The sequence below is a fragment of the Branchiostoma lanceolatum genome, chromosome 17 (assembly GCF_035083965.1).
Source record: "Branchiostoma lanceolatum isolate klBraLanc5 chromosome 17, klBraLanc5.hap2, whole genome shotgun sequence".
NCBI classification, from domain to species: domain Eukaryota; kingdom Metazoa; phylum Chordata; class Leptocardii; order Amphioxiformes; family Branchiostomatidae; genus Branchiostoma; species Branchiostoma lanceolatum.
In genome coordinates this window covers 9,521,900-9,547,159 of record NC_089738.1, presented here as the reverse complement: position 1 = coordinate 9,547,159, position 25,260 = coordinate 9,521,900, and the positions used below count along the sequence as shown (strand labels likewise).

Here is a 25,260-nt window from a genome sequence, read left to right as displayed (position 1 = left end):
TGTGTTCTTTTATATCTTATTAACAATTGGCCTTCTTATTGTGCTTAGCCCCCCTCATCTATGCCAAAAATACTCACCATTAAAGATATTTGTTAACAAATAGGGAATACATGGGAAGGGTCTGCAAGGGTTTAGAGAGTATCAGATTGTTTTAAAAAACACACCTTGTGTAATTCACCAGAAGCAAAATTCTGTAAAAAAATTGGCTGATTATGTATTCATTGATACATAATCTAGTGGAAAATTAGGAGTTTAGGACTCCTTTAAGCTGTCACTTGAAGAACTCAAATAATGCAAACCAACTGTCCAACTTGTTTTAAATTAAACACGTTGATTACCAGTTTTAAAGTGGTACAGAAATAAAGGGATCCAAATTGAGTTGTTGACAGTATGAATGGAATACATTGTATTAACTTTGCTATGAAGAAAGAAGAGAATTATCATTGATAATATTGCGATCACCACCATACAATAAAGTACGTACCAAATTTCAATAGATGCAAGATATGCAGTTTAATATAGTCATACATAAGCTGTTGCAAAAAAATTAATAATCTAAATTTCCTTGTGAATGATTTTCTATGTACATGTTCGAATTGCAGAGAAAAACCTATCATAATGATAACCTTTCTAGAATTCCTTCACCCATCGACACTCAAAGCATGACTTAATAATAATATACAATCATAACGTTCCATTTTGCTTGAAAACTAAGTCCTTTACACATCTTGGCAGTGAATGTCTACACGTATACCTTGGCAGAAGCTCCACAGGTTTATCTATTGCCTCTTTTTATATCACATTAATGCTGAACAAAATTGTCTACATACAGTATATGCATGGAATAAATGCAAGACTCTTGGAGTCTTAACAACACAAAAACAGACAGTTGAGCTTCAAAGTCACTCTGCTTCCTTTTGGGTGTTTTTTTCCTCTTCCTCCACCACTTTTGGTGTTGGCGGACGTTTCTCGAAGCCGGTAAATTTCCATCTTTTTTCCAACGTGGCGCCGATTCCGAAGAGCTCCTGGCAGAAGCACCGTGGAAGAGAGATGAGCAGCTCCTCAAGTTCAGCTGGTGAGACAGTGAGCTCCAGTCTCTGGAGGTACGACCACATGTACTCCACGGAGGCTCCAAACGGATGGACATGTAGGAATGAAGACAGCACTCCTAGGATACAAACAGAGGAAAAAGGTATGATAAAATAATCCCAACAAGTCTTAAGAACAGATATTAAGAACGAGGGGAAGTCAAAAAGTAAATATAATGGTGTGGTCATCTTGAAATCAACTCAGCCACTCATAAAAATTTGAACAACAAATTGAGCTATTTCAGTCTCAAGAGGATATGTACTTTTATCTTTGTGCCAAATTTCAGCTCCTTCAATGAAAAAATGGAATTGTTATGAAACCACTTGCAGCTTGCATTACTTTTTGAGTATTCAAGAGACTACCAAGGAGACTACAGTAAGTGTTCTACGTAAGAAAAGCTTTTGTCCATAATGACCAAGGCCAACTATAAGTTTGAAATATTACTCTGAAACTACTGGTACATCACAATTGGTACATGTATGTCTTTATCCCACAATGATGCCTGTTGCGTTAGTTGGAAAGATAGATGGGTGTTTTTCGCAGCATCAGATATAAAGTGACATCAGAACAGTTCAGGATTCAAATGTCTGCAGTAAATGATTCATCACATGCTGCACAATGTACCAAATGACAAAAGTAAACTGCAACAAAATGAGAACTCACCAACAAGCAGTGCCTGTTCCTGATCCAGCACGGCAGGTTTCTTGACTTTGGAGTCTTTCTCCTTCTTTGGAGACTTGTCAGGATCAGGGACCCCGGCAAAGGAAGCCTTGTCCTTATTGGCTGATTTCAGCCACTGCATCAGAGCTGACGGTTTCGGTGGCTGCAGGGACAAAAAGGTGCATCCTTTAAACCAATCAATCAATCAACCAACCAATCAAAGCTACAGAGGTTAATTAAATGTGTTGGCAGCCATCTGCTGTTTACATGTATAACCTAAAACATGCCCCACTCTTACTTAGAAGGCTTTTTCTACTATAATAGTAAAAGGTACTAAGAGTACCCTGACCTTATAAAGCCCAATAGGCAAAGATGTTTGCTTTATGAGTCCATTTTTAATTATTCAAGAGCTAAGAGTTAAGAATATCAAAATGAGTGCAGCATCAGATATAATGTGACATCAGAAAAGTTCAGGATTCAAATGTCTGCAGTAATGATTCATCATGTGCTGCATAAATATTAATCAGTTAACAAATAACTTATTCTGAAGATAACAACAATTTCTCCCAGTATAATAAAACCCTATACTAACCTCAGCTTTAGTTTCTTCCTCCTCCTTCTTCTCTTCTTCATCTCTCTTCACTTGCATCTCTGTCCTGGCAGCAATCAGTTGCTAGGCAACCAAAGAGGTCAACGGTTACAATCTGGCAATATTACATGGAAATACTTTTTTGTCCATGATGACTGACTATGACCAACTACTAACTTTGAAGTAACACAATGGCTCTAATATTTGTCCTACAATATAACAGGTCTGTCTACTATCTACATTTATTTCGGTAGTATTAGTTTGAAAGATAAAAATTCTATATGCAGCATCAGATTAAATATGACATCAGAAAAGTTCAGGATTCAAATGTCTGTGGTAAATGATTCATCATGTGCTGCACAGTGTTTTATATGGGGGATATTTTGATTTCAATACATGTACTTTTTCATTCATCTTTTTATTGACTTATTCATTCACTTCTTCCTTCTTCCTGTTTGCTTATTCCCTTAATAATTCATTCATTCATTCATTCATCCTTACACAAACCCATCCATCCATTCCACTGAAGCACTCACTCACTCCCTTGCTCACTCAATGACTCATTTACTCACTCTTATTCACTCGCCCACTCACTCACTCACTCACCCACTTGCTCACTCAAACACACCCAGCAACCAACCCACCCATCCATCACCCACTCATCCATTCTCTAACTCATCCACCCAGCCAGTCATCCCACCACCCCACACCCTGTACCTGTTGCATGCCCTATAGAGCCATCTGTAGCACACACACGCACACGCACACACACACACACACACACACACCCTGTACCTGTTGTATGCCCTGTAGAGCCATCTGTAGCTGTTGAATCTGTTTGTCCCTCTCAGACAGACTGCACACAGACAGACACACACACAGACACACACACAGACACAGACACACCAGGGCTCTAGCCAGCCTGAAATTTTATCCCGTAAGCCCTAAAATTTTGTACAAACCTAACATAGCGAGCGCCGTAGGCGCGACAATTCTAGGGGGGTCCGGGGGTATTCCCCCCCGGGAAATTTTTAAATCTAGACCCTCTGAAACGCTATCTCCAGCATTTTGAGGGGCAAGTTTGGGTGAAAAATTAATTGGGCCTTCGTTGTATACAATCGGCAAATAAATGAAATTTAGCACCACAAAACTTTCTTATTTATTTGACAAATATACACGTGAATTCAAGTCGGCAGAAATAAAACATTTTCAACACCGGTCGACGCGTCGTACCGGTCCCGTTTGCGCCCTGTACTAAATATAGTAGGAAATGAGACACCCTACTTTGGACAGAACGCCCTAAAGACGTTCAATATTTTCCTTCCGTGTTTTCCATGGTCGATTTCTCCGGTAACTTCCACTTGATTTGATCAAAATTCGTCGATTCAAGCCCCATCTTCGCACCAAATATCAATTTCTGATAAAACCTCGCGGATTCGCGCCTCTCGTGAACCGCGAGACTTGTATGTCATTGGTCGATTTTCCGTGACGCGGCGTGAACGAACGCTGTTATTGGTAGATGATATCTGATTCTGAGGTCTAAAACTATCAACACCAGTTTTCGCGGGAAGAGTGCGTGTAACTCGGCGTAAACTTTAACAATGTTTACCAAAAAAATACAGAAAGCCTGGTAACTACCGGAGTATTTTTTGTGTGGCTATAACTAGCGGTGAACCGGGGAAAACAGCCGAAAAACGTCAGCCCGATGCGACCGGCCAGAATTGTAGTGGGGCACAAGTAGTGGGGAGGGGGGCACACGATGCTGATTTTCTCTCGGCCCACGAACCACTGGCAACCTCCGCGCCTCCGTTTGTCACCTACCTATAAAGCCACCTTGGGGTTGTCACCTGCCGCCGGCGGAAGATAGAAATGGCCTGAATCGACCTCGCTTCAAACTTCCGCTTCTTTTCTGGAGATCTTTGCAAAAGTTCAAGCCCTGTCTATATCTTTTCTCCCGATTTTTTCCGTCAAGGTTTACGGATTGGTCTTGATTTTTTTCCGTAACACGCAGCAAAGTTCCGTAAATTTACGGCAAAACTGGCGCTGGCTAGAGCCCTGAGACACACACACACACACACACACACAGACACACACACACACACACACAGACACACACACACACACAGACACACACACACACACACACACACACAGACACACACACACACACACACACAGACACACACACACACACACCCTGTACCTGTTGCATGCCCTATAGAGCCATCTGTAGCACACACACGCACACGCACACACACACACACACACACACACCCTGTACCTGTTGTATGCCCTGTAGAGCCATCTGTAGCTGTTGAATCTGTTTGTCCCTCTCAGACAGACTGCACACAGACAGACACACACACAGACACACACACAGACACAGACACACACACACACACATACAGACACACACACACACACACACACACAGACACACACACACACACACACACACACACACACACACACACACACACCCTGTACCTGTTGCATGCCCTGTAGAGCCATCTGCAGCTGTTGGATCTGTTTGTCCCTCTCCGACAGACTGTACTGTGCCTCAGACTTCACCACCTCCAGCTCGTTCTTGTAGGCCTCCACCTGGCACTTCAGACTGTCGTTCTCTTCCTTCAGGGCTTGTGGGAAATAGGAAAAGACTAATGCAGGGATTCAACATGAGGAGAGATTGAACAAACCAACAGACTTTGGGCCCACAGTCTTCAACCTCTGGCACTTCTGACTCTGGGAAAAATACCTAAAACTTTCAGCATGTAAATTATTGAACTTTTACATTAATTCATAATAGAACACTCCAAGTACAGAAAACCCTTTAAATCCAGAAAACGTCAATTTTTTCTATAATCATACATAGTAAGTACATTGACCAAATAAATCAATGTCTACAATAATTATAATGTTTCCGTTTGGGTAATTGGTATTCTCCATCATGATTTCTATCAGAATGATGATGTTATTGCCTTCCCGAAAAGAATTTAAGTTTTCCGGATTTAGAGTGTCTTTCTGGATTTGTATTGTTGCCTGTTTCATCCAGACTTTCCAAGTTTTTCAACATACATGTATATCACTGGAATAATTCATGAGGAATACCTACATGTGCCGGTCTCAACCTTTCTCCGTTTCATCATCATGCCGCCAGACTCGTCCTCGTTGTCAGACAGCTCCATGTCTTCCTCCTTCCTGTCACTCATCATCTCTTCCTGCTGGGTGGTGCGGATTTCCTACAGAGCACACATTCATGTCAGCAAGCGCCACCTAGCAGTTGTCAAAAGAAGTGCAGTCCCCCAAGATATTTGAACAAGCAGCTTTTGAAGCTTGCTTGTGTTAGTGCATGTCCTGCCACTTTCATCAAGGTTTTAAATGATAAAACAGACAAAAGTGGCATGAAAGAAACTGTGATGATAGTAAAAGACGCTAAGCTGTCATAGCTGTACACAACAAATGCATCTAGAAATCCAGAAAAAAAGTCCATATAAGATTGATAGGAATATTCCCTAAAAAAAGAGCCAGAGCCCTTCAAAGTTTGTCCAAACAAAATTACTTTGACTACTGGGCATTTCACATACAATTAAACTTTAAGCAACAGAGAGATACAAATGGACACGATGCTTCATAAAATATTAAAGGAACCAAAGAGTTTGTTACCAGATGCGAAAATCAGCAGCCATTAATCTGCAATATGGCATCTTCAGGGCTTGGCCTGCCTTACTCCTAAAGGACCATGACTTAATGTAGAGAATCTGCTTTGCTTTTAACTTACCTGCACTTCTGCGACGATAGAGTTTCTGGCACTTACCTTTTGTTGACTTCTTCTAACGCTACATGCTATGGTATGGGCATGTTGTTGATGGCAACTACACTTACGCATAAAGACAAATATCACAGACCACTAAATATTTCCAGATTTGTATGTCATTGACTATTTGTAATTGTAAGATTATCAGATTTCAACCAAAGCTTTTCTATATGGCTACATCAGTAAAATTCCTTTTTCTTTAGACTATTTACATCAACAGTGCAGCTTTTGCCATTATCAAGAAAAAATTCCCCACAAGGCTTCAATGTTTTGTGTGAACCTTAAACAAGGAATTTTACTGTTGATTGAAGCCTTTCTGATTTTGGAATAAACATAACAATTCTGCACCAATGCACTACCACATTTGACACGACTTTCCTTTTTGGAAGAGAATTCAACTGTTAGGATCCAAATAAACGGAAGGTTTTTGTGACGAGCAAAGACCTCTATCGAAAGGCGGCCCGTTTTCATTTGTAAGATGAAACCTTCAAAAGAAAGCGAGGAAAGAAAGAGGTGTATTGGGGGATAACAAGTCTTGTATCACGCTGTGGTAGTGCACAGATTCAACCCTGCTCCACTCACCTCAGCTTGCTTCTTCCACATCTCTACGTTCTTCCTCTGAGCCTTGGAGAAATGATCCCAAGCCCGCTGCTTAGTGGACGCAGCAAACACTTTCTCTATCTGATCAACTTGAGTAGGAATTAGAAGAAAAGGGTTATAGTGGAGCTGCGTGGGATGCACTCTTTTGCTGATCCTGAGTCCTCTGAAAAGACTTGACCTCCAAAACAAAGAAGTCTGCATCAAGACTTCCCGTTGTCTGGAAAAGACCTGAGCACATACCTACACATGGTGCTGCAACAAAATGCTTCTTTACAATTTTCTGTGCCTGTCCCACTTTCACACACACACACATGCACACATTGGACATAGAAGCTAGGCAATTCACATCCTCGAATCATGATCACAGCTTTACATGTACATTAAACAAAAAATCCCTTTAAATCTTGAAATATCCAGTTTTTTTTTTTGAGGTTTATTTTTTCGATTTATGACACTATGAATGTGAATTTTTGGTGTTTGTTGTGTGGTTTTGTTTTGATCGTGAACTTCCAACACTGAAAAAACTTCTTTCCACTAAAAAAAGGTCTTCTACTGAGGAATTAAATAATCCCCGCAAAAATAAAAAGGACTTACAGATGGAAGATGAAATGAAGATGTGAGTTGCACAGGCTTCCAGAGTATTGGTTTTCTTTTACCTCCTGAAACGTACTTCGTATATCGTCACGATGTCACCAGCTGATTTCGCTGCTCTACCAAATCAATGGCATTAAGTTAGAACTTAGAAGTGTGGCAGAGACAGCCATAGAATGGGGGATTGTTTACCAGTCTTGGTGTATGTGCGACCTCGGGTGCCCATCAGTCAGTTTCTGTGTGGAAGATCTCTTTATGAGTTACAAACCCAGTCTGCAGTTGTCACTGCTCCCACAAGATGGCACTGCTAAGGAAGTGTACCTTGTTTCACACCCGTACAATGTTCACCTTTTAGAGCCTAGAGACACCTAGGGCAGCAAGTTTCCTTGCCGTTTCAGTAGCAGGGTATATTTTCACAAGGAAAGGTGCAGTCCAAACTGTCCCAGGATTTGAACCAGTTAAGCAGCAGGGACATCCTTAACAAAATTAATATTCTGTGAGAATATCATAGCACATAGATTTTGTCTTGTATTTTCAAATTATTCTTTGAGCATTTAGTACTCCAATACAGGGATGTACAGCATTTTTCTTCGCAAATCTTTTTTTTCTCTCCGTTCTTTGTCGAGCTTTATAAAGTAAGGTACATTTGTACAGTGTATGAATCAAAGTACACTAGCAGTGATTTTCAGCAATCCTTCCCGTAACTACTGTAAATTCCCTGCTTGGTGAGACAGCTCTTCCAGCATTGGAAGTCCAGTATCTCTCCATGGTCTTCCCAAAGCTAGCACAGAATCAGCAGCAGAGTTTAAGAATGAACTGACCATTGCTGTCTGTGTTGGCTAGCAACTGATATTCATCACATAAATACATATCAACCTGACAAGTTTGTCCCACTCACACTGCCATACTCACATACATGTACCACCATACCACTTCTACCAACTGAAACATCCTCTTTGAAGCCAATATGTGCATCAAAACAGCTCAAGATTTCACGAGATGTCGGCTTGACTTCACAACAACCTACGGGCTGAACAGATGTACCACAAAGCAAAAATCTCAACTGTTACCAGATGTTGCAGGCTATGTCCATAGCTGATAAACCACCGTCCTTTGAGCCCTTCGAAAACAACGTAGCGAGCACTTACATTGTAGCAGGAGGCCCGTGAGGCGCCCCTTGTGGACCCTGTGGGCGTTCTGGAACTCTTCGTCGTACTGTTGGCGCTCGTTCATCAGGCGGCGTACGTGGCTGTTGACTGACTGGATCATGCTGTAGAAGTTGTTGGCGGTGCGTTTGTTGCAGTCACCTCGCTCCAGCCATGTGATGAGTTGTTGGGTTGCTGGCGAGAATGTGTCATCAGCTGGAAAGTAGAACAGTAAACCATGTTTTACAGGGCTCGGAATTCATTATTGAGAATAGTTGCAAAGGTGCACCGTAAGTTTGTATCTCACTGAAGCTATGGCACGTTGGCGACCTCACTGCAGATTTGATAGAGCACTCAAGAAATTTCATTGATTATCTTTTACATTTGCGTGTTTTGTTGTCTTTTTAGTCATACTTGTATGTTTTGCATGATAACTTGATCAACATATTTACAACAAACTTTAAAGATTTTGATATTTTTTGTAACATATAATGTATATATCCTACACAAATATCTACATTTTTGTATACATTCACAGTCAACAACTAGGTGAACAGCTCCAATTTTGGGTACACAAAGTGCTTACATGTGTGCACCTAGTATTTTGAGACCTGTTTTGTAATGTCTGGGCTCACAATACATAATAAGCAGGCTGGCTCCTTGTAAATTTTTACCGTTTAGAGATATTACCTTTCAGCTTGTCAGCAAGAATCTGGCACTCGTGGTCTGAAAAGTGCGTAACGGGAGGAGGGGAGGGGGGCCTCATCCTCATCTCCTCCACCCTGCGTCTGTGGCGCTCCTCCCGCTGCATGCGGCGCTGGATACACTCCCACTCGTACTGGTCGTCACGGGCCTGGGCGTAGTCCACGTGGAGACGGCCCATGTTCATTGGGTCGCTGCTCTGGCCTAGCCGGATTCTATAACCTGATAAAGAATGGATTATAAATAGTAGATTAGAACGTAATATATAAGGTTAAGTGGTCGAACCTCAAGCTGAGGACGAAGCATGATGCTTTATTGTTAGCGAGTAGTGCAATGCGGCTTCGCTATGGCTCGCATATTTTTTTGTACTCAGTCTTAAAGAGAGGAGAGGAGAGAGAGAGAATACAAGCATCCTCAAATGTAGCTCGGCTCCTGTTTCTTTCCTTGGGTTTGAGAGTACAAATAACATCAGATGCTATCCTAACAAACTCTTGAAAGTTGTAAGGGACACCATTGGAATGGAGACCAGCTACCACACCCCTTACAATCATACTTTGTAAGAGAGAGAATGTGGCAAAGAACTAGAGAAAGAAGGAATGAAAGAAGAAAAATATTATAACATGGAATTTGAAAAAAGATAAGCAACACCATAACATCAATATTGTTAAATATGCTGTACAGGACTCTCACAGTCATACTTTGTAATTCTATTTCTTTGCCTACAAAAAAGTGGCAAAGGAAGTAGAGAAAGAAGGAATGAGAGAAGGAAAACTATAACATGGAATTAATATAAGCAACAATATAACATTACCTGATAAAGCGATTGCCATGTCCACACATGATTGGTCATCAAATCGGATATGGCAAAAGTTCCGTTTGCTCATGCGGATACTGATGATGCCGCCGCAGCGCTCAAACACCTCCTGGATGATGTCCTCCGTCATGCTCTCCGGCATGCCTCCGACAAACACCGTCCGACAGCCTGGCGGGCGCTCCCGGCACGTCGGTGGCGGCATGCCTTTTGAGAAATGAAAAATATTAGCAACATAGATACAGTCAAAACTGCCCATTGGCAAGAAGACTGCTTATAAAATATGCCAATAAAACCTGGTCTACATGTATGTAGATAAGTGGCAATGCAGCTACATGTATACATGTAGATAGGATTCTGAATGCTTGTGTCAAAGGGAAAAATTATCAAAGTGACCAAGGGGTCACATTGTTCTGGTTGTCCTTATGTTGAGGTCGTCACTTGTACAGGTTTGACTGTAGTCATAAGAATTCTACATATTAAATACATCCATGTATATCTTAACAATATCTCTTCAAAGCTTGTAAGTTGTAGATAGAATCATCTCTACTTTGGTTTAATTAGTTAGATTTTACTGTTACACGAATATTCTTCAAGCTTAGATTTTACTGCATTTCAAAATGTACTGGTTACAAGTATTTCCTGTGTTAAATGAAAGGAATAAAACTACTGACAGTACTCACAAAAGTTATAAGGGGACTGGCACACTCATTTAAGACATCTAGATATATATATATGGACTACACCTACATTGTATCTGTACATATACTATAGGGCTAAGTGCCCTATTAGTATTACCTGGCATGGGTGGGAATAAGGTACAACTCTTGAGCTCGATAATCTCCCTCTGTAGATCGGGAGGTGGGGGTGGGGGCATCATACCCCCCATGAAGCCAGCAAACTGAGGATCCATCATTCCAAACTGGTTCATCCCCTACAGGCAAACAGAAAAATTGGATAAGTAGCTTATCTTGTCAACCAGTACTAGTGTCAAAAGGACACTTTGGCCTACAATTTAAGTACAAGATATAGAACAACTTACTCACTCATGCACCCAAACATATATACTAGTGCTTGAAGAAATATAAACTTGATTTACATGCACATTTTTCAGTAAAAACATTTATATTGGAGTACATGTATCTGGTCCATTTGTGATAAAACCAGTATGAAACGAAGAAGCATTTGCAAGTTTCACGACATAGTTGCTAGGACTTTAGATATGTTGTACTACCGGTAGTAATGAAGTAAAAACATCAAGATATTGCAAAAAACTTATAACCCTTTCCTTACTGTTTATTTACTGATACAAATTTAATTACTGGAGGCAACCTTAGTAAATAGTGGGTTAAAATCAGTGCAAACAAACCTCAGTCATGATGTTTGGGTCCATGCCAGCCTGCCCCATGTTCCCACCAGGTCCCCCTGATGTAGGGCTAGACAACATGCCCATGCCCCAAGCAGTCTGGTTCCAGTCTCCTAACATGCCCTGTCCCATCATACTGATGTTCAGTTGGTTTGGGTCCAGTTGGCCAACTGTTCCCATCATCTCTGTGTACCAGAAAAAAATGCATAAGAGAGTCAGATGCAGATTTGATGCAAATCTACAAATGTATGTTACATGTAGCTTAAAATCTTTGATACTGTACATTCATTTATTTTTGCAGGGAATTAATTCCATGGTAGGCGGGGAAAGGATTTTTTTTGCATTGTTTTGACTTCTCGGTTGAAATAATAGTGTAGCACAGTTGAAATACATCAAAAACACAAAATCGCTGTCACCGCGAAAACAAACCACTGCAAAAATATCAAAATCTGTATGTAAAATGTAAATGTAGCTACTAGGACATGTATACAACTGGTGACAGTGGCTATGTCAGTGTGAATACCATGTACGTATACTAGTAATGTATACAATTGCAGTTCCACCATCTTTGTAGTTTGTAGCAGAAACAAATCACAATATACATGTAACAGTTAAACTGAAAAGCGCTCTAACTGAGATTAGTGATATATGTACATGTCATGGGGCTGATAAATCAGATAACTTCTATCATTTCATAGTACTATTCACAAAACCTGTACAAAGTGGGGAAAATTAACCTACCTCCCCCCTGTACTGGCACCATGTTTCCCAGTTGTCCATTGCCTTTCTTCCCTTTCTTCTGTGGCCTGAGATCTCTATCCTCCATGGGTGGTGAGGTGGAGGGTTGGGGAGGTTTACCTTTGCTGCTGTTGAATTGTAGGGGTTCATTGTTGTGGGCTGGATCTAAGTAAAGAACAGAGATACCAAAAGGTACATCATGATCACTTCATGTCTCATGTTTCAGATCTTCTGCATGTGTGTAACCAACATATACATGTCGTTACATGTACTAGTAGATGTATAGCTTTGGTTGAGAGTGATATGATAGGTATAAACGTACATGTACTATAACACATTAAAAAAAAAGACGAGAACGAAGCATGTTGCTTTTTCCTTACTAGTAGCTATGAGGCTTTGCTACAGCTCACCAGACCTGGAAGGCTGCAAAATACCCGGTTGCGCGTTGCGCAGCGCAACAATATTTCGGTTGGCGCAAGTTAATTCAAAAGCCAGGTAGCGCTGTGTGCAAGCTTGTATTTTGAGCCAAAGATCTCAATCAGAGGCGCCCTGGAAGCTCACAAAAAGTCAGTGTCAAAGTATTTTGCACCCTGCCGGGTCGCCCCTACTCTTCTTGATAAGTGTGTTGGGTCCTTTGATGTTAAGACTCAGAGATTTGATGCTTGAGGGATATGACTGGCGTTCCTTCATACACATGGGCACAGGCTTCATTCATATCACTATCCAAAATGATCAATGTAATCCCTTACAACATGTCTGAGTTGGGGCTGACCTAGGATCAAACTCCAGCCCACAGATCTATGGAATCTGATCAAGGTGGCCAAGCAGCTGGGTTGCATTACCTCTTGTGCCATGAGGTTGGGGTATGTCACATACATCATTCATCTACACAAAAAATCATCTCAGCAATTTTTCAGCCCTTGATGGATTGCATCATAGGTTAAAAATTTTGTTCTGTCACCGGGATAATATTTTTTCAATCAAAATGTCTCAGGGTGTAAATTACATACTTCCAAGTATAATTTACATGCAAATACCAACCCAAAATTGCTGGTGGAAAAGGTAGAAACCTGCAATTTTGCTGGCTTGATAATTATCCATACCCAGATTAGTATATTTAAAGGTGCTGTAATTTGTAAAAGTAAAACACTGTGGTGTAAAATTCCGAAACTGGTGTTGCAAACTTCACTTCTTATTTCTCACAGCATTTGGACTTATGGTCCTTCAGAGTACATTGTACAGGTCTTCATCCAGAATTACTCGAAACGTGCACTCTAAAAGAGTCTGATTCAAATTTGTAAAACTTGGTCCAGATGCGTTTATTTCAGTCGACCATAAATTCCCTTTAATCATTCTGACCTGATACAAAAAGGATTTGCTCTTGAGCCACGTTTCTTTTCTAGGTGAAAGGTGTATGTATTACAGACTGTACTGATAGGCTAGGGTAGGCATGGTTTCCTCGTCCGAGCAAAAGGGCTTCTTGTGGATAGTTGCTGTTTAGTCTGATAATTCAAAACTCCTTGCTGTTATAATTGCCTGTCAGATAATTTTGGGGGACATTTTTTTATGGACTGATCATGATGAAGAACAAGTATGGTTGCAATAGATTTTGCATATCATCTCCAGAAAGTTTCTTTATTAAATTTGCAGCCATTAGAGTTGCTTATTTTTGCAGGAAACCCAATGGTACTAGGGTGTTATTGATTGATGTATACTACCCATGCATGACCTAGTATACTAGTAATTGGTTCAGTATGGAACATGTTCAAACAAAGAGATCCAGAGGCTGAAATAATTATTTTTCCAAGCCTGCGGTGTCTATCAAAAGAATGAAAATGCACCAGTAAGAAACCTTCTATAACACAGCTAAAAGTCATTACCTGGCCCCATCCCTACGTTTTGGATGGGTACGTTCCCCATGTTGTCCATAGGCGGTCTGAACTGAACCTGGTTCATGTTGAACGGCGCCATGGGAGGAGGGGCCGCCATCTTCTTCTCACAAATCAGACGACACTTTCCCAACTTTCCTCAGCGAAATAACTCTTCACTTTCCTCAGAAAAGCGGAATGTTGGTAAGAAAGTGTACAGTACGTAGTTTATCTATCGGTTAAAGCATTGCATAGCGATTTACGAGCTCAAATAAACGCAAACTTTGTCGCCAAACGACAGAAGAGATGTCTTCACACGATGGTTCCACTTTTGCAAGGCGTAATGGGAACATGGGTTGTTATATTCTGACCGAGGGTGTCGACAACGAGGATTATAATTTTGCTGATTAACGTTGAAATTTATAAGATTCTACTAGAAAGATACAACAAAAAGTATAAAAATTATTAATATACCACAGCTTTTACATCCATTTTCATTGGTATTATCGGAGTATGGTAATGGTTTTAAATCAACAGTTTCTGCCCCCTTTGTAAAAATAGACTTACCCGGTCAAAGTTCAAAAATACGGCGGGACAGAAAAAATGTCGAGTGCTCTTGGTGAGGTTTTGTTTCTCTTACTGCACTTCTCTTCCTCAATTTTCTACGTCATTGTAAAAGTGGGAATGTCGTAACTGAATGAAAGTTTTAAACAGACAAAAGAAACAAGACCTACGATAGACTAGAGCTAGCCATATCTACAAAGTTTAGGAGCACTTGTGGGGAGGGGGGCGTGGACATCATGGAAACTCGCACGTCGTGTTGATTGATTCGACCTTTGGAAAGTAGTCAGCGAGCAAAGCTCAAGGTCAGCTAAAGATGATCTGTTTAGATTCTTGAGCTGAACTAAAAGTTAAATATGGATACGATGTGATTGAAGTTTTAAAATGTTTGGGTGGATGTCCGTTTTCACGACTTTTCCATAAATAAAAATTAAAAGTTTAAAAAGTTTTGTTTAGCTCAATAACTATGTCTATGGACCTATCCCAACCATCTTGTGTTTAGCCCTCTTTTCTACAGTTGGAAGGAGAAACAATGCTATTTTCTTATAATTTTCATGCTCCCCAATCATTTTGAAAAGATATTTGTACAGTGAAATGTTTCTAAGAACTGATATACTATTATAGGAAAGCAAGACTCAGGACTACTGGTACTTTTGTAATAACCACTATGCTAACATTAACCTTGAACAAGCAGGTTGCCTTGAATGATACTGATATACCCCCTCCCCCTTAGTGTTTCCATTGAAGTGTGCAGTGCAGCAGTATGCCTGGGGGAAGGTGGGGTCTGACAGCGAGGTGGCTAAGTTGAGTGCCAGCAGCGACCCCAACTTTGTTGTCAACAACAACGCCACATATGCAGAGGTCAGTCATATCTGCAGTGTAAATTCATTCAAAGTTCCCCCCCCCCCCTGAATTTTGTGATGCAGCAAAAGTAAAGAGCTCATGGTATATTTCAGTTACAATAAGCGCAGAAACAATAAGCGTTTTCACACATTCAAGTATTCATGTGCAGTGTCAAAGGTGAAGGCCCCTGGCTTGTTAACAGTTCTATCAACTCGACCATTGTCTGAATTTGCAGTGCACATGCGTGCTCCAATGTGTGAAAGCGCTTATAGTGGCAACATAATGGAAATACAGATTTCTGTTTGAGGACAAGATCAGAGATCATGAGTTCAAAGTGGAGAATGAAACTCTGTAATACCATTGATATTTCAAGATTAACAGTAATCTACTTTACTAAGTTGGAGTAAGAACAAAGAAAATTCAGTCTTGCTTTTCTTCTTTTTGTCAACTTTTGAAACCTTGCTTTCCAAGATGTAAAAATGCAAAAGTATATAAAGTCATCTAAGTTATATTTTCAACCTTCTCTGTTACTACATGATACTAATTTACTATGATGACCATATTCATTCTTTTGAATCATTAATGAGCCCTACCATCACAGCAAAAGCATTCTAACTGATTCTAGTTACCCTCCTGTGACTTTCTAGAATAAGAATCTTAGATGATCCTTCAATGTTCTTTTTATCTTGCAGTTATGGATGGGGACCCACCCTAAGGGTCCCAGTACCATAGTGTCCCCCGGCATGCCTGACACATCCCTGGCTCAGTGGGTACAGGACAACCCTACTGCACTGGGGGAGAAGGTGCTGCATAAGTTTGATAAGCAGCTGCCCTTTCTGTTCAAGGTTCTGTCAGTCAACTCATCATTGTCTATACAGGCCCACCCAGCTAAGGTTAGTGTGTGTGTGAATGTGTCTGTGTTAATTTGTATGTGTGTGTGTGTGTGTGTATGTGTCTGTGTGTGTCTTTGTGTGTGTGTGCGTGTGTGAATGTAGAGTGAGTTTGTGTGTGAGTGTCTGTGTGTTTTTGTGTTAATGTCTGTGTGTATTTGTGTTAATCATAATGTATGTGTGTAAGTGTGTGTGTGTGTGTGTCTGAATGTGGAGTGAGTTTGTGTGTGTGTGTGTGTGTCTGAATGTATAGTGAGTTTGTGTTTGAGTGTCTGTGTGTGTTTATGTCTGTGTTTGTTTGTGTTAATGTATGTGTTCATTTGTGTGTGTGTGTGGTTCACAATATATACAAAACAGCATTGCCATACATTGTCAGCAGCACTGATAATGCTATATTTCTGTGTTGCACTGCTAGTAGCGTAGGATCCCAGCGCAATAAGAACAAAGCTATGAATTAAAGTTTGCCATCTTTGATGTCTCTGTTCCAGCATTTGTTGTTCTGAATTTCCCATTTTCCTACTCCTCCTAGCAACATGCTGAAGAACTGCATGCGGCTCGTCCTGACAAGTACCCCGACCCTAACCACAAGCCTGAGATGGCCATTGCCCTCACTCCCTTCGAAGGTCTCTGTGGGTTCAGACCACTGGAAGAAATTGTGGGATTCCTAAAAGGTACCAACATTACTTTTTTATTACTACTAGTACTAAGGCATTGTACATGTAATGTTACATGTACAAGTCTGGCTATAATGCTAGACTCTACCAGTCTCCACGGGTCGCTGGGAAAATACTAGAAATTGGCCAAATAAAGTCAACTGCATGAAGGGAGTCGGCTATGGAGATAAGGTCAAACATTACATGTATCTCCATAGCCGACTCCCACCATGCAGTTGACTTTATTTGGCCAATTTCTACTATTTTCCCAGCAACCCGTGGAGACTGGTAGAGTCTACTATAATACACTGAATGCTCTGTAATTGCTAACCTTGTATATCTAACTCTAAGCATTATTTAATGCTACACAGTATGTGTATTCAATGAAGTTTCTTCTACCACTAAGACCTCTTAGGTCCACCTATAAGATCTGGTCTTTGTGGACACGATTCTTAACACTTAAATCAATGGGGAAAATTATGTCAGCGACCACCAAATAATAGTTCATTGGCCAGGTGTCCTTATGTAGAGGTGATCACTTGTACAGGTTCGGCTATGCTTGGTGAAGTTCTACCCTACAACTTGTAGGAAAAAACAAATTTTTAAACACCTAATGATCGTGACCTGTCAATGACATAATCATGTAGTGGATGCTACCTGAAACGTCTGACCGTTTCCAAATCTATCCAGTTGCTTGAGTAACTGTTACCTTGCGTGTCTTATTACTTAGTACCTTGATATCTAACCACCTATAATTGTGACTGTTCCTTATAGGTGTTGCAGAGTTCCAGGCTGTTGTAGGTTTGGAGGCGGCAGAGGTCCTGATGACCGCCCAGTCCTCCGGCCAGCCAGACCAGGTGTCTCAGGCCATGCAGAGGTGTTTCACTGCCCTCATGACCTGCAACAAGGACACAGTAGCCAAACAGCTGGCTTCACTTCTAGACAGGCTTGCCAAACAAGGTTAGACAGCACTGGATCAAGGTTTTCTTCAGCCTTTATGCAAATTAATGTTCATTTGCATAATCACTGAATCAGATTATCATTTTCTGTCAAAGGATCTATCTTTCATACTTATGTTATGATATACATTGTATGTAATTCAGGTAGAGGAGACCACTAAATGTTATGGTCATGATCATGAATCATGCAAATCAGGACCTTACATTCCATATTTGATGAGAATTAATCATATACAAACATGTATCATGGAAGCTCATCTATGTTGGTAGTTTTCATCCTACAATGCTAAACTTTCTTCAAGTAATATATAATGTCCTTGGATATACATTTTCATCAATAAATACTGTTGCTTTCTTCAGGATCAGTAATGACTAATCACTTCCGAACATGTCAATAAGGTCATGTGTTTATAACTCTTGCGAATTTACGTTCAGAAGTGATTGGTCATTACTGACCCTGAAGAAGGCGACAGTAGTCATTGAAAATTTGATCTGTGTATATACCTTAGTGTTAAGCATTGTACTACATACATGTATCTTTGCCTGTGTTACTCAATCTCTCACTGTGAGGGCCTGATTAGGCCTTCTCTAGCTAGGGGCCTGATCTGTTGAAGGCCTATAGCACTACAAGCGTGATTTAGTCAGGATAATACATAATATATATATCTGAGTCCTTCATACTACTAGTACTATGTTACTGCAGGTGATGTTGCCATGTCTGACAGTAGTAAGGAGCTGTTCCAGCGGCTCCACTCCCAGTTCCCTGGAGATGTGGGCTGTTTTGTCATCTTCTTCCTCAACCACATGAGACTGCAGCCCGGAGAAGCCATGTTCCTGGGCCCAAACAAGCCACATGCATATCTGTCAGGAGGTGAGTTAAAACTGAACATGTGCAGGACTACTAGTTGTTGTCCATTGCAGTTGTGCCACCTAGCAGGTTTCAATAGCACTACAGCTTCAAAGAGAAGTCAGATAAATTCATTGACAAGGGTTGGTATATCTGGAGAATTGTTTTCTTTAAAACACAAGAACATTATGTTTTAAATGTTGCATTGTCTTTGACTTGTTCCCTTTTCAGTTGCGCCACCTAGTAGCCCATGACGGTATGACAACTGTCAAAGATTTTAGAAATCCAAAAATTGAACTCTTGTACATGCGGCAAGATGTCGGTTAGAGTTTTGAAGGAATTTAAAAGAAATGGCTTTTTGTTCATTTCAAGTTATATTCAAAATAATCTCACATAATGGATTGTTCTTAGAACTCTTGCTTTTTGATTTAACTTTTATGTTGTGTTTTCAGATTGCATGGAATGTATGGCATGTTCAGACAACGTGGTGAGAGCGGGACTCACACCGAAGTACATCGATGTCTCCACCCTGTGCGACATGTTAGAGTACGTCCCCAGCAGCCCACTGCAGCAGATCTTCCAGTGCCAGAAACACCCCACAGACTCCTCAGTCTCCATATACAACCCACCTGTGCCTGACTTTGCTGTCGCTAAGATACAGGTACTGTAAATTCATGTGCTTTTGCAATGTCTTTTTTTGCAGTAGGTTTTCCAGGTGTTTAGAATTTGTGTTCAAAACAATTTTGTCGTACAATATACTGTCAATAGTCATGCAGCTGGGAGACATATTCAGGGAGTCATCAATTCAAGGTGAAGAGGTCTCTGCGAAAAACGTGAAAATAAAACCACCGCAAAGATTCCAAGATTTACAGTAATATGTGTTTGTCTGACTTTTTTCTTTACCAGAAGATTATTTTTTCGGTTTTGCTATGGCGGAGTGTAAGCACTGCATAAGCCAAAAATAGTCACTTAGGCAACTGGATAAGATTTTGAAACAGTCAGACGTTTTATCCAGTTGCTTGAGTAACTATTTTTGGCTTATCTTACTACCTGAATGTCTAATCTTCATAAATGTAAGCAGCATAACTCGAGAAGATGTGGATCCGGATGAATTTTTGTGATATTTGGTAGGTGCGTAGGTGTAGGGGAGACAAAGGTCAAGTTCGAGAATGGGCATCGTAGCCGCTTCCTACAGTACTGCAATGGAACTTGTTTACACTTGTGTTAGTGTGATTACCAATACTCAATGCTGTGTTGTCGTACATTGCTAATGCTGTTATTTTTGGCGACACCTCGGGCTAGCCTAAAAGTATATCTTGGAAGGGTTGCAAAGCAAAGTGGTTAAGAGGGTGAAGTCTGCTGTCTCTGATTGCCATGTTTTGTCATGCTGTTCTCCCAGATTCCCTCTGACTGTGCCCAGCCCTGTACATACACCCTTGAAGCGGTGGACAGTGCCAGTATCGTGCTGACCGTAGAAGGGGAGGGGGAGGGCACCACTCCATCGGTCGCCGAACACAAGGTCAAGTTCTCCCGCGGGAGTGTGGTGTTCGTCTCCGCCAACCAGAGCGTCAACATCGCCTGTAGGTCTAAAGGCATGCTCATGTTCCGAGCTTTTTGTCCGCTAGAATGATTTAATCAGTTGTGCCATTCACAGCACTTAACTACCCACCCTTCTCATAGCTATTACAGGACTCGTAACATGATTTGCTGCATGCTACTGCTAACAAAATACAATCCAGGATTTCCTCCAAAATGACCATGATTTTGGTGAATCAGTGGCAACTAGATTCCATTGAATGACAGAACAAGTCACAGGTGCTAGACAAAAGTATAATTATTATACATGTATGCATCGGTGAATTATTTTACAATATCAAAAAGAAATTTGTGGAAAGTCATAATGTAGGGATAGCTGCTTGAATGAACATTGGTTGAAATTTATATTTTAATGTGTATTAGATTATGGGATCATAGGAGGGGTTATGGTTTGGAACATATTAAATTTATCAGGTGAGACAAAAAAACTCTCAGATTTTGCATACTGGAAAAAAAATATTATTGCTAAGATGGGTTGACCCCTGTGCCAAAGTAATGATAAATTATGAAAAAAAGACCCAAGATGCATAATGAATGATGAAATATTTTTTGTGAAGGTTGTTGATTTTTGGAAATGTCAGATTTATGAAATACATTAACATACATGTAGTATATACATGAAAAATCACTGTGAATTTTGATAAATAGGACATAAATCTAAACGTATATGTAAGTGCCTCTTATAAAAGTAAAGCCATGCAGCCAGCAATACATTTTAAGCGTATATAGGGTCTGGGGCTTTTCAATAAACACTATCATGAGAATCATATAAGTGCTATATATTTGTGTACATGTATGTCAGATGTATAGCTACATGTATGTACTGCTAATAGTGTAGTACCATGCTAGAAAGCAATAACTTGTAACAGTTATCACTGAGAAAGATGTCTGAAGGTGTCACAGAATTGAATGAAGTACATTTCTAACAGTCTTTATACATAAGACAAGCTGCAATAAATTTCCATATTCCCTAAAAGTGAGTTAACTTTACATGACATCTGCTTAGTCTAGCCTGTTGATAATTGAACAAATTGATTGGAGTTCTCGGAACTCTGCCAGAATTTCCAAGAATCATATGCCATGCCTTAATTCAATGTGAAAAAAAAACATGTGTCAGACTAAGTCTAATATTATTCTGTGAATTTCGTAGGTTGTGGGATGACAGTTGCCAGTACTGTGCCATAGACTCTAGCGGATTTTAAGAATTGCTCACTTCTGTTTTTGTATTGATGTGTCATTGTTAGATTTTAAAGAATCAAGACAGTGTTGTATTTAAAGAAACAAAGTTATCCAGAATAATCATATCAGATTTAATCCTCATACAAACTTTTACACTTTTGCTCTCACTAATTTTTGGGCATTGTACAAGAAGTACAATATTTTTGGATATTTTGTCCATTCATTGTTTTTAAATGGATCTGTTGAATGAATGGTAGTGTTCACATATAGTGAGTGTTCTTAGCCTAATGATTTGAAAGTGGCTTTTAAAATATAACAGCCATACCTCAATACCCATCAATTTAATAAAAGGACCATGTAAACAATTATTTGGCTCATGTACTATACAAAGTTTTTTTCATGGATTGAAAAAGAAAATATGAAGATTTATATATAACTATATAAATTTTCACTTGAAGAAAAAACAGGAATGTGGCCCATTGAAGTAACTCACTTTTTGATATGCATACTTTCCCAGCTAGTGAACTACAAGACCAATGTTATCTCAGATTACCTCAGATATAGTTCGAGTGACCTACAGTACCAATTACAACCTCCCAGTGTTGCGCCACTGTGGTACTGTGCCTCTGTGGTTTAAGGGTTGGGTTAGGGTTAGGTTGGGGTTAGGGTTAGGTTGGGGTTAGGGTCATGTTAGGTTGGGGTTAGCATTAGGGTTTTGTAATACATCAACTGTGTGAGGATTCGTGCTAGTCCCTGGAAAGCTTGCCCAAATCTATGGAGGATAGGGAGGGCTTGAGGAGAAGGGTCATGAACATCTGTGAGACCTTCACGGTCAGATGAATATTTCGTTAGGGTTAAGGTTAGGATTTGATATAGGGTTAGGGTTGGATTCCGGTTAGGGTTAATCTCCACTGTGCGACCTCTCGTTCCAAAATCCACTCAGGCTTTTACTTGAAAATTATCACACCCCAAGAGTTTTACAACTTCTCTCTGGTATACTGGAAACCCCCCAACAGTGTCTGGGCACTTATTTGGCACTGGCAGTATTCTATTTGGCATGACCATCTAAACACTGCTGTGTGATCAGATCTAGCATACATGCAGTGCGTGTACAGGCTAAAGTGACCCACTCAACTGTGGTAGATTACTTGAGCTATGCGTGAACTGGCTTGTGACCAGCATCAGTATGTTACAATAACAGTCACTGTTTTCTCAGCGCACAAGATATGTCACATTTTCATTTTGTAATGGTTCGAAGAATAATGAACGTAATGCTAGATTGGTATATCCAGACTGTAAGGGGATACACGCACACATTTTCAGTGAATATATAGACTATAAATATTATGATTGATAATTATAATAGTCATACCGGTAGCCACATTTGGTTTCATCCTAATTCTCCTCTTGCCAAAGCTTAACTTTATAATGTTAGAAAACCAACTTTAAGAAAAATGGGGCCTATATACTGACAGAGGCTATTGGAAGTTACATGAATTTATTCATTCACAGAGTTGACCAAAATTGCAGTACTGTATTAGTATCATGGGATTGTCTTGTTTTAGTCTTTGTTCCTGAGGTGGTTGTTGTGTTTGGATTGAAGTATCCGTGTTAGCAAGAGGTCTATAGCTTTAAGCTGAAAACAAAGGACTAGGCAGAAAAATCACACACATGATCTGACTATATTCTCTCCCTAAAAGTGACTGTGTGCAATTTAGCGTACTGGACCATGAATTGAAGACTTTTAAAACCTCATCAGAATCTGTTTTCATGTTGATCTTCTAGTTTGAATATTTTTTAATCCATGAACCAGCAAATTGAATTCCTTTGGCTTTGTATTTTGTTCCTTGTTAACATCATCTGTCATATGTTGCTCACGCAACCTTCTCATAATGCAATATGCAACATTTTGTACCAAATCTCAGAAACTGTGATCTCAACCAAAATAGCATGCTTCACTACACCAAAGGAAAGTCTCCCAACTTCTTGACACATTTTTGCAAGATGCGAGTCACTGCGTCTTCTTTTTAGTATTCCGCTCTGTACACCTGAACATAATTGGAATGCAGCGGTGCCTCAGATGTCACAAGACGGTCCACAGGAAGCGGCACAGACTATTCTAAATTCTCCCGACAACAATACTCTGGGAGACGGCCTTATTTGGAATTCAGAAGAAGCATTGAAGCAGAAATGCAGACTGATTCCCGGGGTGAAAAAAGTCATCCGGGGATGAGCTAGGACTATTTTTTATACACTTTTCTAAAAGTAAAAGATGTTTTAAGCTTTCTTATTTGAAGTACATAATGTATGAAGTAGGAGTTTAGGGAGAACATCAAAACATCATGTGATATTTCTTTATCTAGCTAGAAAATGTCCAACATCTAAACATCTTTAAAACCATGACTTATCATGTGTTTAACACTTAATGCCAAAACTTGAAGTTCCACTGCAGTACCAGAACAAGCCGCTAGGGGTCCCAAAATCTAATCATTTCAAGTTCTCATCAAGACCTTCCTATTACAAACCAATTATTAAGACATTTCACCCAGGCCTTTTCAAGTTGTAATGTGCTGACAGACGCATAATATTATGCATACCAGAAAACCTATGTATGACCTTCTGGGCAAAGGTAATAGAACCAGACTGAGTATTGACTAACCTAGTGAACACACCAAGATTGGTACCACACAGTACATTCCTTAGCAGGTTGCAGGTAGATTTAAAACCTGTGTAAATTGCCACCTTAGTGACACTTGCCAACAGAATGATAAGAACCTGCTGCTAAAGGTCACAGCCCAAGGCATAGAAAAAGAAAAAGGTTAAGAATGTCCAGTAATCACTGTTCTTGGGACCTGACATAGCCTACACATATGCCTCTGCTCAGGGCAAGCCTAATAGGCTAACCTTGGATTCTTTGAAAAGGACCCGCTGCCTACTTTATCATTTTATGCTGTAGACGTTACTTTTAAATTGGCAAGAGAGCTGAAGTTGGATTCGGAGCAACAAGCGGACTGTAGTTCAATGCCCTGTAGGCTATAGCACATTATAATGAACGCAATGCAGGAAACTCCTGTGAAGTAGTAATCGTAAAACATTTTATTGGTTTATGAGTGAGAAAGATGTCCCTATATTTGGTACAGAGAGACATTGCAAAATGTAGGAGATGTTGATGATATTGATTGACGTGTAGTTGGAGTTTGAGAATGTAATGGATACAATGCTTCCTCAGTGCTCTATCATATTCATCATACAAATACGTATATACTCTGGTTTATCTCAGCAATTTGAGTACCTTTATGATTCAGTCTTGGATGTATGGTACAAAATTCAGCTTGATGAGGATTGCTGCCATACATGTAGGTCCTTCTTGATAGTTATTTCCGTCATAGCTAAAAATCCTGTGATAGCTAAAAATCCTGTAATAGCAAATTTAGAAATCCCCGATGGCTAAAAATCCAGTGATAGATGTTAAAAATCCTTGCTAAAAATCCTGTGATGGCTAAAAATCCTGTGATGGCTAAAAATCCTGTGATGGCTAAAAATCCTGTGATGGCTAAGATCCTGTGATGGCTAAAAATCTTGTGATGGCTAAAAATCCTGTGATGGCTAAAAATCCTGTGATGGCTAAAAATCATGTGATAGCACATTTGAAAGGCCTGTGATTTCTAAAAATTAAAACAGTGTTAGATACAAAATTCTTGCTAGAAATTTTGTGATGGCTAAAAAATCCTGTGATCGATGATGGCTAAAAATCCTGTG

General features: G+C 40.1%; 2 protein-coding genes across 3 annotated transcripts; one reads left to right on the top strand and one right to left on the bottom strand.

The window, feature by feature from the left end:
• Positions 1 to 488: 488 nt before the first annotated feature.
• On the bottom strand, positions 489 to 14,318 carry LOC136423671 (ecto-NOX disulfide-thiol exchanger 2-like). 2 transcript variants are annotated; one of them, XM_066411944.1, is made up of 13 exons: positions 13,986 to 14,318; positions 12,109 to 12,270; positions 11,371 to 11,552; positions 10,800 to 10,935; positions 10,002 to 10,208; positions 9,179 to 9,412; positions 8,492 to 8,704; positions 6,735 to 6,841; positions 5,451 to 5,577; positions 4,826 to 4,995; positions 2,342 to 2,422; positions 1,753 to 1,912; positions 489 to 1,168 (listed from the first exon to the last, which is right to left on the bottom strand). In XM_066411944.1, the coding sequence occupies exons 1-13, from the start codon at positions 14,092 to 14,094 to the stop codon at positions 903 to 905; spliced, it is 2,154 nt and encodes a 717-aa protein (XP_066268041.1). In that variant the 5' UTR covers positions 14,095 to 14,318; the 3' UTR covers positions 489 to 902. The 2 variants fall into 2 exon arrangements, with proteins under 2 accessions (XP_066268041.1, XP_066268042.1); XM_066411945.1 differs by having other exon boundaries at positions 4,826 to 4,974.
• A 223-nt stretch (positions 14,319 to 14,541) lies between these two features.
• LOC136422973 (mannose-6-phosphate isomerase-like) lies at positions 14,542 to 21,867 on the top strand. Its single transcript, XM_066410940.1, has 8 exons — positions 14,542 to 14,592; positions 15,268 to 15,395; positions 16,070 to 16,270; positions 16,797 to 16,938; positions 17,695 to 17,880; positions 18,583 to 18,750; positions 19,179 to 19,387; positions 20,126 to 21,867. The coding sequence occupies exons 1-8, from the start codon at positions 14,577 to 14,579 to the stop codon at positions 20,354 to 20,356; spliced, it is 1,281 nt and encodes a 426-aa protein (XP_066267037.1). The 5' UTR covers positions 14,542 to 14,576; the 3' UTR covers positions 20,357 to 21,867.
• Positions 21,868 to 25,260: the final 3,393 nt, after the last annotated feature.